We start from the raw sequence: 19,412 nt of genomic DNA on the forward strand, positions 1-19,412 counted from the left end.
GTTGTGATGTCATTTAAAACTTGTCATTTTGAGCTTATTTAAGTTACTTTCCATGTAGTGTATTTCAATGACTTAAAACGATTTTAAAAATCCTTAATAAGTAATAGAAAGTTTTAGAGTGAATAAACAGTTTTCTAGCTATGCTCTTCTGTAAAAAAATTTCATTGGTTATTTTTTTTTTAGATAAATAAGCCATTGGCATGTTTGATTTGGAAGCAAATCTGTTTAATGAACCAAATCAAATGGATTCACAAATCAGTCTTTATTATTTCAGATGTCAGCAGTGTGGATGCAGCCGCACAGGCAGTGGAATCCATTAATTAATGCTGATTAATTACCATCCGCAGGCAACTATAAACAAACTTTCTTAATGGTATTTTATTTTCAGTATCTACATATTTAAATCAAAAGCTTATCTTTATCGAATACCCATCATCTCTTTCAGAAGGGCAGCAGCTGAAGGCAGTGACATGGGAATCCAGAGAGCTGCAGTGATCAATGTGTCGTCCATCCTGGGATCTGTGCAGCTCATCTGGGGCTCATCTGAGAGTTACACATACAGGCCATCTAAGGTATAACACCTGCTTAGTTGCTTTGTGGGAAAGATAATAGACTTCTACCTACTTAACATTGATTTTTGCAATATGCAAGAGTGCCTTGAATATGGTTATGAGGTGTTTGGCTACCGATCTGGAAACTGAGAAGATCTTGTGCGTCGCCCTTCACCCTGGTTGGGTGTGCACTGATATGGGCGGACCAGTGGTGAGTCTGAATGTGTTTTTCAATTGCCTTGATAAAAATGATTTAGTTTTAACCCATTTTCTTGCATTTGAAGGCTCCTTTAAGCCCGGAGGAGAGCATATCATCAGTTTTGTCTGTCATTTCTGGATTCACGGAGAAACATCATGGTGGATATGTGATCTGAGTGCCAGATGACCGCTGAGAAGCTAAGACCAGAAGAACAGCCGGCAGTATTAATTATTCATGTTTCAGTCTGCATGTACCAATCAAGAAGTAAAATAGTAGGTCTTCTGAGAATTGTTATGGGTGTGTTTATACTTTGCAAATATAAAAGTAATAGTCTGTCATGGTTACTGCCTTTTCTATGAATATAAAATAAAGATAATGAGACAGACAATAAGGTGAGTCGAATGCCATTTATGAGTTTTATTTTTTGAATCCATCTCCACCTGAGCCGTCAAATGATTCTGACAGAGTAAAGTTACGTGGTAATATTGACAGTTTAGCGGTGAAGAATTTGAACGTTAATACAGCCTCTGAGAGCGCGGTGGAGGTCACGGTGAGTCATGGATTCGGTCAGAATTAGGATTGACTTATTTCCTCTGACGTGAGAGAAGAAGGCAGACTGTCCAGAGCTCCAATTTCTGCAGGGTGAAGTAAAAATATGAAGATTACAACAGTTCTCTTTCTTGCAGTAAAATTACTTTAGGTGAACAGTAGTTTTTTGGGTCTTATTCGACCAAAACCTACAGAGATGGTTTTTCAGGATTGCATGGAATATACATTACTAGTTCTTTATGTGCATGTATATATATTCTTTGTGTTTCTTTTTGAAGTCATATTCAAAACTCATATTTTGTAATGATATTACAATAAATAAATAAAAAATAACAACTGCACTTACCTTTTAATTTGAGATAAGAAAGAAAGTCTATGATAGTATGGACAACATCCTCATCTGATATCCTCAGAGCTGCTAAAAAGCAGAAACAGTCATTACAAGATTTCATAGAGTTATTATTTTACTGATGAAGTCTTGCCACAACATCTGTGAAAGTACATTAACAATTAATGGATAATATAATCCACATCCCAGCCTTTATAGAGTCTAGTAAACAATATAGAATCATGATCTTAATTAACACAAATCCATTTTTTACACAGATGAGTTCCTACAGGCAGTGCATGTTTCTTACCTGTCTTGAAATCTTCCTCTATTGGCATTTCTCTCTTCCCTGACACTCCGTGCTTGTCACTAAGGCTAAGGCTCCTGTGGCTGTCTATGGCATCTGATCACAAAGCAAATAAATAATCACATTGATCATTTGAACAGCCCGCTGAGCACCACGCCATCAGACCCTGACGCCCCGGCTGATATTCATAGACCTGCCTGTGGAACACATATGTTCCTAATGCGACAAGCCATTATCCGACGCATATCTTTTTTTTTTCTTTTTTTTTTTCTGTTTTTTGGGACAGACTGAGTAGAGCAACCTACAGGTATTGAGTCATGGAACTGCTTTTTTTTGTTGCAATATGAAGCACAAGCTCACACCCTTGCGGAAATAAAGAAGTGCACTTAATTGTATTAAATGTACACTTGTAGTGTACTTCAAAACTTAGAAGTATATTTTTTAATTTTGTACTTGCAGATAATCTAATATTACCTAAATTTCCTAACACACTTAAGCACACTTTTAATAACAATGCCAAGTTAAAAGTTGTACCTTTAAGTAATATATACTTACTAATTATTTTAATACATAAAAGTTTCAGTAAAGATTACATTAAATAGGCTATATGGGAATGCACCATAAATGCTAGTCAGTAAATTCAGCAATACACTATATAATTATGAAATTACTTATAAAGATGTACTTAAGTGGGTCAAAAAAGCACTCAAGTTCAACTAATATAAATTTAAACTATAATTGTAATAAATTCCATTTAATTGCTAAATATATGCAAGTAAGTGTCCGATAACATTACATTCAGTTTTCACTGAAGTATATTATTTTAGTGTATGTTATTTCCATACTAAATTTAAAATTATTCTAAAGTGTACTCCTTTTCCACAAGGGCACTAAATAGCAGTTTAACTGCCCTCTTAAACTCTGCAGACCCGGTACCGGGTCCGAAAATAGCATGTCACATGTTTGTGTCTCATTTGCATATCCTTCCTTATATGGCATTTGCCCAAAAATGGGTTCATTTGAAAGCTTAGAGTGTTTTCTTTACAAAGAATACCATTAATTGGGGTTTTATGATACATAAAGTAGTCAAATTAAGCTAAGAAATATATTTCCCCCCCCCATAAATTTCCATCTAACGATTGCGAATACGTTTTCGTAAGAATGTGTATTTAAAATATTTTTCACAAAACAGTCAAGTCATATATCACAAGAAAGCTCTCATTCTCAGGAATCTGATGATGTAGATCATTTTATTGTGTGACAATCACAGATCGAATGATCTTCAACAGAATCGCGATGTAAAATTTCTCACCTTATTATTTATACATTTTGCACCGCTTCAGTCAGCCGCAAACAGCCACGCATACCTATATACTCGATATAATCTTTTAGATTAGAATCTCTTCTTTCCAACAAGACCATTTTTACGTTTCTGCGTGCTTCCATTGCTGAGATATAAAGCGTTCTGTACAAGTGCGCAATAGAGGTCCAAAGCCCTGTGAGCGCTGACCAGACCTCTAACTCATATGATGCGCACTAAAGCCTTTTTCCTGCTATACAGATCTGATCTCTTTGTGAAGCGCTATTAGTCCAAATAGCTGTCACTCAAAAGCCGTCTGAACCAGTCAGAGGTGCGAATAGCCGCAACAGGGGGGTCACTTACTGCCCCGTCCTGTTTCCGTCCGGTGACGTCACAGAACCGCTGACCGATGGGAGATTGAGTGTTTGGCTGCTTCTAAACAAAGACCACGCGAGGGGGAAACTACACGCGGAAGAATCTCCGGATTAACAATGAATAATATTCATAATACAAGTTATGGAGGACCACCGTCGCCGTGGAGAGGTCAGGACGCGCATCTGGTAAGCGTATACGCGTGATACTTGCTTTTATACATTTCATTCTTTATTTTGAAGCCTCGAAGCTCCGCTAGCCATAAGCTTATCTGTTTATTTTCATAATTTTCATATTTGACCGCATTTCAGTGAATATACAGTAAACAGTACAGTATACTGGGTGGATGAACATAAATTAGTTTGTTGACGCTCCGAAGTTCGCGTTGAAGCTTCGGGGACGCGGATTTATCGCTGGTTTTGAATAATAACAAACAGACACGCTATAAATATGAAATATCATACATGCTTGAGACAGGCAAAGTCTCTCAATCTTTACATGATGCAGAATAGACATAAATGAAATGATATTAAGCTGGAAATTGTGGATTCTATTTAAGACTGTGACAGACCAGATATTTTAATAATTCTATGCATGTCGCTATTGCCTAATATGATTTCAGAAAACATACACACAAAAAAGCACATTGTATTGAGATGGTTCATCATATGTGAAACAACATAAATAATACTATTTGTCACAAACAGCAGCTTTTTATGTAACTTCTGAGTGTTTTCTGTAAAATAATATACAGATATCACATTATTCCATACTGCAAGTGTGCAAAAGATGACTTCATACTTATTTAGACTAAAATTTTGTACAAAAATGGTATTATTCCTTCCTTCAGTTGGAATAGAATAACTTTTGCATAGATTAAGATAGAAAGAAATTTCTTTTTTCCTCTATTAGCTGACATGTGCTAGAAAAACATGAAATTGGTCTAAAGTTACTAGGCCCTTCATTGCCTGAGCTATACTATTTCAAACTTCAGTTTACACAAATAAAATAAAAAAGCGCCTTGTTTTTTCCCCTATTTATTATAACACAGACAGCATATATTGTCATTTTTATCAATTTCAACAGTGTTTTATGTAATTTCAAAGGGTTTCCTTTAAAATGATACCAAACTTTGTCATCTCACACTTTTGAATGTGAATAGGGAAGCATTCAAAATTAGGAAGGAAAATGAAAAACGGAAATCCCCAAAATAGCATTTGTGCTTAAGAGGTTAACTGCAAAAACGACAGCAGGAGCTCACAGCAAGTGGACAAGCAGAGACAGAGAGTAGAGCGAAAGATAGAGGATGTAAAAAGAGCAAAATCACCTTTAACAGACTATTTAATGCAATTATGGAAAACAGCAGATATTGCTCATATATATTCAGAACTAAACCTGCTGCCATGATTTAATACATTTAGTTGAAGTCATATGGCAGTATTTAGAAAGTCCATGAAGAACAATACTTCATGCTATTGCACACAGAAATGATTTTAAAGCTTGATTAATCTTTCCAGTTTAGGTGAAAAGATCTGTCTTTGATTCATGCTGAATGGAAGCTTCACCAGCAACGGAAAACAGCACAAAGAGCGGAACGCCACAGAGCAATTCCTCCTCTGACTTCAATAACCTGCAGGTGCTATCTTACATTGACCAAGCAGATCCTCTCTCCCCCTTGCACTGGGAGAATCCTTAATCTGTATAAGGTGATCAATACGACCTGAAACACAGGGAGCTTATGTAACTGACCTACACAGGTGAGCTCAACATCAGTGTACCCCAACACATTTCATCAAAGACAGAGAACAGGCCTGTACGGACACACTAAAGAGTACAAGGTTTAACAAGTAGACCTGTGAGCTCAACGCAAAAATACAGCAAAACAAATGAAGAAAGAATGTATGTGTCAGAACATTTACATAAATCATACACAACTGTTTTTATAATAAACAGCTGCGGGGAAAGATAAAGAGTTGTATTATTGGAGACGACAGAAAAAAAAAAGTCTACAAAAGATGTAATGGGGTACTCACGTGGACCGAGGAGATACCCAGCACTGTTGAGGGTCCATCCTCTCTTCTCTTTTGCCTGTTTTATAGAATATGTAATATATATATATATATAAATATAAAAAGTTCAAGTTATAGCCTACAAGTTATGCATTGTAAAAAAAATAAAAAAAATAAATCCATTTACATTTGGAAATTCACTGTAAAAAAAAATTCTGTACTGGTGCCCTTATATTTTACAGCTGATAACTATATTTTATTAAGTGATATGATGTTAATATCAACTTTAACAAAAAATGTTAATTTGACGGTTTATTAAATAACAATATTTGTTTTTACATTACTATTGTTATTTACATTTTACATTACCTTTATAAATGTTACGCTACATTTATGCTATTTAGCCGAAAACTCTGTAATATTATTTTTTAATGCCGTGTCCAGTTGTGACAACTTACCCCATAAAGCCCGAAACATATCCAGTTAGGCTATTGGGGCAAAAGTAAACGTGCATTCTTTTTTCTTACCCAATTAAATATTTATAGCAATTTTTTTAAGTTACGTATGTAAGCAGTAATAGTCTTTAAAAAAAAAATCCCCGTGAGATTGTCAGAACACTTTACTCGGGTTAAAATTGTGACAACCAGCCCCGGTCTGTGCTATAACAAGATGTTAGACAGAACAGTTCCACTATCTTTAAACTATCACTGTTTCAACTTTCCCGTAATTTAATTTGCGTTAAAACCCAGCCTACAGTATTAGGTAATGAAATGAATCATTATGAATCTTACCGCGATCACCATTCCGAGTGTTTCCGTGAGAAACGCGCACACTATAAGAGACACACACACTCCACCGACACACCTGTTCATCTGAAAAGAGAAAAGAAAAGAAAAAACTCATTGCATGAAGCATTATGAAACAAACAGAACATGTATAAAGCGAAGAAAAACAGAAAGATGGAGAGTGGGAACTTACTCTGAGTATATCAGTTGGGTCTTTGGAGAGTAAACACTGGTAGGCGGATATTCCTGCTGCTTCTTTCCTCCTGGTCCTCTGATGCTCCTGCGATCCGGAGCCTTTTATTGAAACGGAATGTCTCACCTCTGACGTGTTTACGTCAAAAGGTGACATCGTCAGGCTCTTCATCAATGACATCAGAGCAAATTAGCAACGATCGGCTCTGTTTATGTTCATGGATCAGATGATTACCGCCTTATGGATTTTTGTAGCCATCAAAATGTCCCTTCCAGTCCAAAGATCACCTGGATGACGGATTATGGTATTTTGGATTTTACATTTTCCAGTTTCGCATTCCCAGCTCAGCATAAGCGCACACATTTTACAGTAACAGAAATATTATTTTGCTTAAAATATTTTTGAAATGTAACATGCATGCTTCTAAAAGATTAAAGAAATAATGTTACTGTTCTTCAAAAATTTTAGTCATTTTTAATGTAAAAGAATGTGTGAGAAATATTTTTTTTTATTAAAGTCTACTCTGAAAAATAAGGTTTTAGAAATGCAGTCTTTGTTTTCATGCACTTGATTCATATGTGTGTATATATATATATATATATATATATATATATATATATATATACTGTATATAAATATATATAAAGCACATAACAGTTTAAAATTATAGGTAAAAATATGTATTTTACTTTATATCATGATAACAAACACATCTTTGTGTCTGCAGGCTACTCCTTCTGCAATCACATGATAACATGAACAAACCGCACCTTTTCACACAAAAAAAGTCCTCACTTTTTTTCATTTTCTTATAATTATGCCTTTAACTAGAGCTGCAGAGATGAATGTGTGTTATTGATATTTGCAATGACCTTTGCACCTGCTCAAGTCACCCTTTACAAGAGTTTCCGGCATTTAGCCATGTTTATTGACATTTTAACACACGCAAATACTTAAACATATAGAAACAATACATAGAAAAAAACAAATCACAAAAGGACACTTTTTGTTAAGCTTTATTGAGTGCTGAAGGTAATGTGGGTTCAAATGGGTGGGTTGTACATTCCACTAAAGCGCAGTTTTACAAAGCTATGCATGCATTTGTTAAAACTCAGTGCCCTTACGATTCTTTCCCACTCCAGATAAACATATTGGCTGGCAATCATGAAAATAACAATAATTCCCAAAATAATGAAAAAGATGAGTAGTATTTTGATGGCTCTTCTCAAAAGGCTTTGTTCCTTCTGATGGAAAGGTCTCTCGGATTCCTCATTGTCTACTTCCATGCGTTGAGTCTGTAAGATGGTGTCGTCCATCTGCTTCTCGGTTTCTGGAGAGCTGCGTTCCTGAGTGTCTGTGTGACATTTCATCTGATGATGTTCCACACCGACTGGATGGATTATGGAGGCAGCTGGCGATGAAGCTCTTGATGAAATGGAACAGAGTGCATACAATTAATAATCTTTCTTTTTAAAGAAATCAGTTAATACAACTGTGTATGGTGTCTTTTCATTAGAGAGAGAGAGGGAAAAACACTTTTGCAGGCATTTCAGATGAATACAAAATGAGATTCCATAACAAAATTATACAATATACTCTGCATTAGATCAATGCATAGCCTAACTTATTAACCTGCACAAGAGAAAGAAGCCTAACGTTACCTGTTGTTTCCATCTGTCCCGTGCACATTAATGAGTAATCTGAAAACTGCTCGGGACCTGCAGTGACCAGGACAGCAGGATTTCTCTAACTTCACTAGCTTTACTGCGTTCATGGCGATAGGTGTCTCTTTGACCTACGAGACAAACATTTCAATATCATTCCGTAGGTTATTAGTTTCCATCATGGTGCGAGTTATTAAATTAATTTTAGGGACTTGGACTTCAACTATTATTTAAAAAGAAGGATATACGCCTACTTAATCGACTTTCTAAATGCATAGTCACTTTGGGCCAGTTACAGCTAGATACACGTCAGATAACGAAAAGCATTTGTCATTTTTGAGATGTGTTAATATATTATGGTGGAGCATAATCACGGTAACGTTAGCCTAATTTGACTTGTCATGATTAAGTTAATCGACGTCACGTAACGTTACAGATCAAAATAAAGGCGTTTATCTGATCTGGCGAACACCAAAACAAAAATACACGCAAACGTTCGTCGTTACTGAACCTTTTGAACGCTGTTAAACATATAACGTTAGGCTAACATACATACTTTTATGGAGAAACCCTGATTTCAGCTAACGTTACTTCGGATGTTCACTAAAATTTAAACTTATACAGTCAAAGAAGAGGAATTAAAGTAACCGAATCAGTCTTAGTTATTGGAATTAATCAAACCCAGTAACTACCTTAAGTCGTTTCTCAGTAGCTGTTCTGTGTAACTGTTAAGGAACGAAAAAAACAATTCCTCAATTTGAAAAACTTAAATCGTCGGCCGTGTGTTGCTATGGTTACCAGCTCACGCGAGCACGACGTTCTCACGTGCGTCTGTCTGCCTCAACAGAACGTGAACTTTAATTTGTAATACTTTTTTTGCAGGGGTAATCATCTTTTCAGGAACTCCTTCGTCAAGAACTATATTTTAATTTATTACAAGGTTGTAGGTATGTACACAGATGTGAGAATTGTAAATACAGTTAGAAAGTAACATTTGTTGTTGTATTTATCATATTTTATTATATTTATTTTTTTATTTTGATGCGTTTTTGTAAAGCCATAATTGTATTATAATACTGGCCTAATATTTTGGGATGTTTGCTTTTTGCACGGGTGTAAAATACTTGAGTAATTTTACTGGATTACTGTAGCCTACTTAATATTATTTTGGGGGGTATTTGTACTTTCTTCATATAAAATGTAAGCTGATTACTTGTACTTTTACTTGATTACATTTCTGAAGACAAAAACAGTACTTTTTACTCCTTACAATTTTATTTCAACTTAAGAAGTACTCAATATTTTTTTAGCATTTTTATTTTATCACATGCACATTAAATATGGTAAACAGAACCTTAAAAGTGCTTATGATGTGCAAGAACCAGTGAGGTTTGTTTTCATGCATCAAGCAGACACATTATAGCTTCAGTTATAACTTTAACCAAGTAAATATCTGGCATCAAAAGTTTGCTATCAGATCTGAGGAAGCATTTCGAGGAAGCAAAGTTGCTTTTTCCCCCTCAAAAAAAAATGAATAAAAAAAAATGTGTCCATTTTGATATATTTGTTAACTGTAGTATACTGGCTGAATTTATAAAATGGCAAATACTATCAGTGACGAGAATTTAAATACAATTAATGTATTGATATGGATGACAACTTTTTAAAATGAAATGTTACAACTTTCCAAAACGTGTTTAAATGAGCATTGTATTTTAAATTAATTTTAAATCATGTTTAGTGATGTTCTCACCAGGGAGTGGACTTTTTACACCCCACAGGCTATTTGCAACAGTTACTATGGCCCATTTTACCTGATATCACCCCTATTTTTCAATGTGATTTTTGGTGAATTGTATATAAAGAATAATAAAAAAACTAGGGTAAGTGTGATCCTCAAATACTACTGTATCAATTATGATATTAACGTATGGAACCCACAAAAAAAAAAAAAAAAAAAAACATATTGTCCCCGTTTTTAAATTCGTAGATAATGATAAGTGAAATTTCAGTTATATTTTGACCACTGAACTAGGAAATGTCCCCGGTTTAAGAAATTTAAGAAATCTGGTCACCTTAATTCAGAAAGCAACTCTTTCTAAATGAACCTACCTGAGTGGGTAGCTCAGGCCTTTAGTGTGAGCAGCGTATCAATTTCAGACATTTTTTCCCTTGCTGAAAAAAATTAAAACCAAAAGTAGCTGGGTTTAGCTGGTCAAGATGGTCTCCCAGCCTGACAAGTTAAAGAAGTGTTTTTTGTTGTTGATTTTCCATTTATTCACCAAGAACTGAGTGCTTACTTTTTATGGGTGTCGTAAATAAGAGTGTTAGCATTTTACAGCCATTATTACAATCATGTGTCTCTTTGTTCTTCAGGTCTATAATATGATCATATCAAAGAAAGCCCTTATTATGACGCATGTTGTCCAGAAGACCACAGTCTGCAGTGGACTTTTTCTTTTCTGAAGAACACTCTTTCAAAGCATCTTTTCAAATCATTTCAGATTACAATGAACATCAGTCTTTTATTCATGCTTAGCCGTTTCAAATGAGCGAAACCAAACAATTTCACTATCCTTGCCACATATTTGTTCTTTTATGTGTGTTTAGATGAGTCTCTAGGGAGACCAACCTGTGGCGGGTACCATAAAGCTTTTTCATTTTAGTTAAATAAGTTTATTTTAGAGTCTATTAACCGGCAGAGCATTTCCTCCTTTTGCATCATTTAACATTATTGTCACCTTTGATGGATATCGCAGTTCCACACAGCTTTCCGTTTCTCACCTCTACTGAGCATATATGCTTGCCGCATTTCCGATGGCACTAAAGATACGCTCTGCCTGCCTGTCACTCTTATTGTAAAATTTAAATTCACGATGTATTTTCCATACAAGATGTGAATTTGTTGTGGAACATGTATGGAGAAATTTAGCATTACGTCACTTGCTCACCAACTGATCCTCTGTAGTGAATGGGTGCCGTCAGAATGAGAGTCCAAACAGCTGATAAAAACATCACAATAATCCACAAGTAATCCAGTCCATCGGTTAACATCATGTGAAGTGAAAAACTTTGCTTCTGGCTAAAATATGAGTCCTCTATTCATAATTATAATAACAATAATAAAAAACTTTTATGTGGTTATGCTGCTCTTGCCCTTTAGCAAACAGATAAATATATTCGAGACATTTATTTGTACCAAATTAGTCTGGCTCCAGTTTGATTAGATTGGCTTGATTAGGTTATAGGCCTACTGTACACAGAGTAAAAAAAAACACTCTTTTATGAATCGTAACATAATCAGCTGTATAATTTCATTAGCAGTGAGATATGACAATTTAAGTAAAGTATCTTTGTGTAAACTGCAGCACTTTATTCAATATGATAACAAACAATATAGACTTTTGACTTTCTTGCTCTCAGATCATCTGTAGTCTTCCTTTTGACTGTTTTGGAAGTATGGTTAGGGTTATGGATCTAGAAGTATGATTCAAAACCCTGTGTCATTGTTTACTTGAGCATCCTGACCAGCCTGACCAAAGCAACACTGGCTCAACCAGTAGGCGGGACTACCAGCATTTCTGACCAATAACACGTATTAAAATTATAAATTTTAGCTCAGAAACTGCAATTATTGTAAATTCATTTACACGCTGCTTATTTGTTACTTTAAGCTATTCAATATTGTTTTATGTTATGTTATTTTATTAATTCTATACGTTGTTACACAATTATATTAATTTATGATTATTAATTTAGATAGATAGATAGATAGATAGATAGATAGATAGATAGATGTTTTTAATGATTTTCTAAATCTATTTTTTTTCATATTTTAAACGTAAATATATATTTTTGTATTTTATATTTTAATATTTTTTTTTATTTTAGGATTTTGTTGGTTATATATATATATTATTGTTACTTTTGGTTTAATTTCATTGTCATATGATGTCATGTATGAGATGTTTTTAGGATGATTTAATTATTTTTTCATTTAAATATTTTTATTTATAGTTTTTTTGTTACTTTACTGTATTTATTTTCATTTTTAATGAAGATTGGTATAATTACGTCTTTTCCCATATTCTCTCAGCAGAGAGAAAAAAAATCATGTTTAAAGTATTATGAAACGCATTAATTTTTTTTATCCCAAAATGTAAAATCACCAATGAAGCGCTTAAAAGTTGAATGCAAATTTTGTATCAAGAATTTCTTCTATCGACAGCTCAGGCATCAAATTTCGGTGATACTTTGATGTCGATAAAAAGGGACTTTTTTGGACATGCATGGCCATACACTTTCTTCTGTTAGGAGACTTGATGATGAGCAGAAAATCTCCAGCATGTCAGGTCACTCTAGCACACGGAGTCAGAGCTCTTCTCACACACTCCTGCAGTAACAAGCTAAAGCCTGCTGACTTTTAGTGCTTTTAGAGCAATCTCCACCGACACTGCCATCAAAGGAAATGGGACACATCACAAAATATAAATGATTAGGTCTGTTATAAGGCAGGATGAGGCTTAAGATCAGGAGGGCTGGGTGAATGTATCATCCCATTGTCAGAGGAGAAAAACAGCACAGGAACACAGGTGACGTCTGTAAGAACACGGTGGGAGACGTTACCTCAAAGCTCCATTTCACTCTGCTTCCCAGAACTGTGCATCTTTTCAGCAGCTACATAACACCGTATTAGCATTTCAATCGTAGATTGGTTACAATCCTTGTGTGGATGCTATTTGAATAATGGAGTGGGATTAGAGATTTGAAATATGTATTGAAAAACTGGATTTCGCCTCAGTGGATGCTCATGGTTTCTTGTGTGAAGAAGCAGGCAGATGTGACTTTAAGGATACCCGAGGGGAACTCAGACAAAATTTCTGGCACATAGCAGGTTTCCTTCAGATCTAGTAAAAAGTTATGGTATAAAATGACAAAAAAAAAACTGTTGAAGTTTCACAAACAGTAAAAAAAAATGAGTGTAATTTTTCACTGTATTAGAATATCAGAAAATATTAGAAAAAACGCTACTGGAAAACACTGTAACAGTTAACATTAAGTTCCTGTACTACATACAGGGAAAACTGTAAAAGATCTAAACAGAAATGTAATGCAACTTTACAGTAAAATGCTGTTAAATCATAATGAGTTTATTTCTTTATGTTATGAATTGTAATGTTACCTATAAAAATACAAAATTCTGAAACATGTAAAATGCAGAATAACATACTAAATAAACACACTTACAATAATGAAAGTAGGTAGAAAAAAAATAAAATGCTATAGGATCAGATAAAAGATTGTGAGTGTAATTTGATTTAATTAGTCAGAAATAAACCATATATGGCCGAGGGAAGTAGCGTATGTGAACTTTCAAATGTTGTCATTGAATCAGGACATGACAAACAGACTGTGGTCAACCTCTTGTTCTGGACTTTAATGAAAGCTTTATTGTGTTTTGTCAGACAGTAACTCTGAGCGAATACCCAAAGTGTGTCTGCCTCCTGTCAACATCGACATAACAGTCTTTACCAATGTAGCTGAATGAATGTAAATTAGGTTTCAAAGGCTAAGGCTCAAGGTTTCATTTCTAATGGACACAGTAACAAAAATCAAAACATAAACACAAATAATAATAATACATTAATTGTTTATTTATTGTATAAATACTGCATATTTATTATATTCAAATGGTCATTTGAAATTTGAGGGAAATAAAATATTGAATAATTTATATAAAATTATATATATATACTTTATGTAACTACTTCTAGCCATCTACTGTACTCACTCCTTTTTCTTACAAAATAATGAGTGTGTCTAATTTGGCAAAGAATTGAGTGTAAATGTCTCAAAGGTAATTATCTCCACTCCACACACTGAACCCTGATAGAAGACATTATTAGCAAAAACCATTGACATGTGCAAATTACACTTGATTCATCAGTTATTTACTATCTTGGTAATAAAAGAGCATAACATTAGCAATTTCAAAACATTATAGTGTCACACTGCAATTATGGGTTATTTGGAAAGATAGGGGATAATAGCTGACACACTCTCGAACACGTTTATCTCAGCCTGTGATGTGCTTGTTCAACATACGCTGAGCCTCATAAACTTCTGTGGCAGCAATGCCTTGCTGATTTATGACATACTATTGTTCCTGCGATGCTTTCAAGATGTCCCTTTATTTTATAGCTTTGTTTTTTTTTTTTTTTACGTCACTCACTGATACAATAATGTTTTTTTCCCTTTCACAGACAGTAAGTGGCTGTTTCTTTTGGCTCTGAGGACTTTCAGAAATTAAACTACTGTAAAACACACTATCACTAGTTTATTTCATTTATCTGCTGGCAATGTCCAACGTGAATGCATGCATAACAAATTTTTTTTTTTTTTTTTTTAAAAAGAAATAATTTGCATTATACATTAAATGACTAATCATTCTTCAATGGAAATTATTATTATTTTTCTTGGAACAAAAAGGATAACTTCTTAGCTTTTTACCGGCACTTAATAAAAAATAAAAACAAATTGCCAAAATTAATATGAATACATATACATTATTCTCACACGATAAATGTTGAAATAATTATTTTTTTTTATATTATCATAGTATTATAAATTTAATCAATACAATTTTAGTTAACATCAAATATTAATGTAATTAATATTGTAATTACAGCATTGCTTTATACATTTAAAATATTTTAATTGCACTTTTTTTTTATATTCTAGGATTGAAAACCCTTGGACAAAGGTATACGTTAACATTGTCCAAAATAATTGGTGATGGCATAATAAAGTTTACAAGCCATGCATATAACACTAGACAAACAGATAGAGATGTAAAATACATAAATAAATGAACCCCATAAAAGTTGTGAAGAAACATCTAAACTGATTCAGGCATTTTGTGAATCCAGACACACACACAAACACACACACACACACACACACACACACACACACACACGCACGCGCACACACACATCAAAGATCTCTTCACTCTCCCTCAGCACTGAGCTGATGACAGACAGCTGAAAGCAAATAAAATTATCTTCAGTGATCAGCTCTGCGTCTCTGTATAAAACCCTTTCATATTTGTGCTCTACAGGAGCAGGAAAGTCTGTATAAAAAAAAAAACATTCTTTCTGATGGTGTTTGACGCATGATGCATAACAATACAGTTGCGCTTCAATGAGAGAAAAAGTCAGACATATTTCTGTATAAAAAGTGTCTTTGCCGAGAAAGCATCTGCTTTAAAGCATAAATGTCAACATTTTGCTATAGGCTCATTGAACATAATGATTCAACAAACCTTGTAAAAGTGAATACTGCATGTGATCATCTTATTTTTAGCAATATTTTGCAGACATTACAATAAAAAAAGCAGGTCATGATCCATTTAAAGATGGTCAGATCAGTAGTTTGTGTTTTTGGAAGACGTCTCTTATGCTACCAAACGTTTTTGTCCAGTTTATCTCAAATCAGATCTGGTGGCCGTAGCCAGGGTTTGACAATGAGGTCTGGGTTGGGGAATTGTGCTATAATAACCCCACATACAGCTCATTATAAGACACTAACACTTTAAAAGAGACAAGCAAGATGATGTTGGTGAAGTATTTATTTATTTTTATTTATTTATTTGCCTTCTGTAACTACTTGTTATAAAGATCTCTGTAGTGTCATATTGCTATTGTTTTGATAGCGTTGATTAAATTTCAGACAGATAGTATTTTTTTTATTTATTTTTCTTTTGCGTTTACCTTACCAGTTCTGGCAATTGCAGTATTGCCATATAAAAAAAAAAAGAAAAAAAAAAAAAAGAAAATTAAATAATATAAATAAACCGAAATGAACTGCACTCACTCTCAAGCCTCGTTCTAGGGCTGTTCGATTCCACAATTTTTGGAATCGATTCCAATTCCAATTCCTGGTCCTTGAATTGATGGGAATGGATTCCAAGACTCGATTCCTCACTGTTGTTTTCGATTATTTTCCAATTGTTGTTTTTGTAGATTGAAGGAACCTAATCTCACAATGATGACTGCAGGATAGGTCGTAGAATGTATCCTTCCTATAATATGAGACTTTGTTTGTAAAAAAAAAAAAAAAAAAAAGATGATATATATATATATATATACAATTTAAAATAATCTTTTATTTCACAAATGCTGTAATTATGGCTTTGGTGAATTGTGCTTCTGAAACGGAAGGCTTCAACCTATCAGAAACCGACTCTTGTTCTTTCTGTATATTTTCATGAATTTAAATGTGTGCAGCCTTTGTAGGGACATAGATAAGCTTTGTTGAACTGAAAAAGACTCTGACAGTCGATTCCATCAAGGGGAAACGACTCCTCATTCAATTCCCAACGCCTCAGATATGGGATTCTATTATTAATTCAATTAATAATTGTAATTCAATTATTTTTGGAATAGATTCCCAGCCCTACCTCGTTCACCCTGTCAGCGTCTCGCAGCCATCATTTTCGTACCAAACATTCTTGCAAACTGTCTAAACTTAATTATATACACAGACACTCATATGAGGACCTTTACACATCAGATGAGTCATTTAGGGAACAATTTTATTTTTGAACTTGAAAAGTTGACCTCACAGCTCCTCTACTAGCGCTATTGGCTTATGTTGCCTCAAGTAATGATGAGCTGATGAGACCGAGAGCAAAACTGAACAACTACTAACAACACTACTATGGCCGTTCATGTCGAGTACGACAAACTGCTTCCCGTTTCTCTCTTCCAGAAATGATTTGTAGGCCTCCTGAGAAACCCTGCGGACGTTCTTAATTGCTGCATGCCAGTTGGTTCTGTCATTTGCAAGTGCCTCCCAGTTGTCCAAGTTGATGGAGAAGGCCTGAAGAACCCTCCTAATGATGCCTTTAAAACGTAGATGGGGGCAACTATGTTTGCCGGGGGCGTTTGCCAGCTTGCCATATAGCAAGATTTTTGGGAGGCGGGTGTCATTCATTCGATAAATATTCATGAAGGATAGTGTACAGGTCACTGGAACCAGTTCTCTCAAGTATGACAGAGTTTGGCACATGGTCCTTCCAGCATAGACCCAGTATGGAGCGAAGGCAACAAAAATGGAAGACGTTGAGGCGATGCCTCCTGTATGTTGTCCATGTCTCGCTTGCATATATTAAGGTGCTAAGTACACATGCATGGTATACACAGACTTTGAGGAGCAATAAGAGGTACTTGTTGTGCCAGACACGCTTGCTCCATTTTCCAAAGATTGATGCCCTCCCAATGCGCAAGTCAAGCTCTGCATCAAGGTTACTGTTGTTTGATACTGTGGAACCCAGATGGGTGAGTTTGTCTACCACAGATAGACATATGTTCTTAATGTATACTGTAGGGTTCAAGGTTGCAGGTTGGACAAGGAAAACTGTCTTTTTAAGACTAATCTGCAAACCAAACTCTAGACATGCAGAGGCAAAAGATGAGCAGAGTACTTGTAGATCTGCCTCCTAGTGGGCAACAAAGGCAGCATCATTAGCATAAAGCAGCTCACTTACCGGAACATGGCACACGTTACTCTTTGCCCGCAGCCTGGCGAGATTGAACAGTTTTCCTGAGCTGTGGGTGTGTAGAAGAATACCTGAATCGTCAGGGAGGGCAAGGCGTAGTAAGGCAGAGAAGAAAATTCCAAAGAGGGTAGGAGCAAGGACACATCCCTGTTTTACCCCACACCTTAACTGGAACTCTTCAGAGCAAGTGCCTTCAGACTGTACGGTTGCCTTCATGCCCTCATGAAACTCAGTAACCTACTTTCACCTACTTTAGTAACTTACTAAAGTCTTTGTAGAATGAGGAAAAGTCCAGATCGACTAATGTAGTCAAAGGCCTTGGTCAAGTCAACAGTGTATTTATGCTGTTCAATAGGGATGCACGATAATATCGGCACAATATCGGTATCGGCCGATAAAAGCTTAAAATGACCATTATCGGTATCGGCCGATATGAATATTTCTGCCGATGAGCCAAACCGATATTCTCCAAGTGAAATAATTGACCTGTTTTTCAGATGTGAATGTCTGTCTACATTTGTAAAATAATAAATTTATGGTAGAATCAGTACAGAAGAGATACATGGATTTCTCTTCAGTAAAATTAAAGTTTAAATATATCAGTATATATTTGTATATATATCGATATCTGTATCGGCATCGGCCAAAATTATTTTGAAAATATCGGCATATCGAATATCGGCCAAAATCCAATATCGTGCATCCCTACTGTTCAATACACTTTTCATGTAGTTGACGAACACAGAACACTATGGCTGCTATGGAGCAGCCAGCACGAAATCCACACTGGCTTTCAGGGAGGATATGGTAAGCTCAGCAAGACTGAGTGGAGATATTCCTCTGAAGTTGTTACAGTCTGCACGCTCCCCCTTGTTCTTGTAAATGGTGATGATGTTGGCATCTCTAAGGACATCTGGGAGATGTCCACTGTTCCAGCACATCACAACCAGATGATGTAGGACAGAGGCAAGAACATCATTACCTCCCTTGCAAGCCTCAGGGGGGAGGCCATCAGCTCCGGGAGACTTGTTATTTTTTAGTGCTTTAATTGCAGATTTGACTTCCTCAATGGTAATATCTGCATCCAGATCAGACATAGGGGGGAGTTCAGGAACAGCAACAGTTATTGCCAATGTGCTGGCTGAGACAGGCTGAGCATAGAGAAGGCTGTAATGCTCTGCCCATCTCGCCAAATGAGATTCTAAATCAGTCAGAAGTTCACCTGATAGGTAAGGAGTGGAGAGGATTTTTTAGGGACTGGGCCCAAGGCTTCTTTCAAACCTTCAAAGACTCCTTGGATGTTTCCAATGGATGCACTTGACTCAATACGGTCACACAGTGTGCTCCAGTAAGCCTGCATGGCTATGTGAGTGACCCGTTGCACATTGCAGCATGCCTGCCTCAATGATGCCTTATTTGAGTGATTGTTATGCTGCAGGTAGGACAGTCTAGTTGAACGCTTAAGAGTCAATTGCAGGTAGGAGCAGGCTGGCATGGGTTTTGAACCAGTCAGGCTGGGATCTGGATCGCTTTCCAAAAATGGAGAATGCTGCCTTTGTGGTAACAGAGTGGAAGTGCTGCCAGGCAGCTGAG

General features: G+C 35.5%; 2 protein-coding genes and 1 long non-coding RNA gene across 4 annotated transcripts in view; 1 reads left to right on the forward strand and 2 right to left on the reverse strand.

Moving 5' to 3' along the window:
- Window positions 1-1,055, forward strand: part of LOC127946885 (C-factor-like) — a 2,095-nt gene extending 1,040 nt beyond the window's left edge. The window contains exons 2-4 of the mRNA XM_052543708.1: window positions 389-572; window positions 652-762; window positions 836-1,055. Coding sequence (XP_052399668.1) covers window positions 389-572; window positions 652-762; window positions 836-925 — 385 coding nt within the window. The 3' untranslated portion in view covers window positions 926-1,055. The remainder of the gene's footprint in view (window positions 1-388; window positions 573-651; window positions 763-835) is intronic.
- An 88-nt stretch (window positions 1,056-1,143) lies between these two features.
- Window positions 1,144-6,487, reverse strand: LOC127946744 (galanin peptides-like). 2 transcript variants are annotated; one of them, XM_052543479.1, is made up of 6 exons: window positions 6,407-6,487; window positions 5,640-5,694; window positions 5,255-5,326; window positions 1,938-2,030; window positions 1,646-1,717; window positions 1,144-1,385 (listed from the first exon to the last, which is right to left on the reverse strand). In XM_052543479.1, exons 1-6 carry the CDS (start codon window positions 6,485-6,487, stop codon window positions 1,324-1,326), a joined length of 435 nt encoding a protein of 144 aa, XP_052399439.1. In that variant the 3' UTR covers window positions 1,144-1,323. The 2 variants fall into 2 exon arrangements, with proteins under 2 accessions (XP_052399439.1, XP_052399440.1); XM_052543480.1 differs by lacking the exon at window positions 5,255-5,326.
- A 1,106-nt stretch (window positions 6,488-7,593) lies between these two features.
- On the reverse strand, window positions 7,594-9,087 carry LOC127946683 (uncharacterized). The gene is made up of 3 exons (XR_008151135.1): window positions 8,950-9,087; window positions 8,255-8,388; window positions 7,594-8,018 (listed from the first exon to the last, which is right to left on the reverse strand). It is a non-coding gene; the product is annotated as an uncharacterized LOC127946683 (long non-coding RNA).
- Window positions 9,088-19,412: the final 10,325 nt, after the last annotated feature.

Source organism: Carassius gibelio, chromosome A25 (assembly GCF_023724105.1).
Source record: "Carassius gibelio isolate Cgi1373 ecotype wild population from Czech Republic chromosome A25, carGib1.2-hapl.c, whole genome shotgun sequence".
Lineage (NCBI taxonomy): Eukaryota > Metazoa > Chordata > Actinopteri > Cypriniformes > Cyprinidae > Carassius > Carassius gibelio.

What these genes read in the sequence shown, in the direction of transcription:
- LOC127946744 (XM_052543479.1), bottom strand. Translation starts at nt 6,487, where the DNA reads ATGAACAGGTGTGTCGGTGGAGTGTGTGTGTCTCTTATAGTGTGCGCG. An exon ending in CACTCGGAATGGTGATCGCG is followed by an intron (nt 5,695 to 6,406) that starts GTAAGATTCATA and finishes TCTATAAAACAG; the next exon opens with GCAAAAGAGAAGAGAGGATG. An exon ending in TTCTTATCTCAAATTAAAAG is followed by an intron (nt 1,386 to 1,645) that starts GTAAGTGCAGTT and finishes TTCACCCTGCAG; the next exon opens with AAATTGGAGCTCTGGACAGT.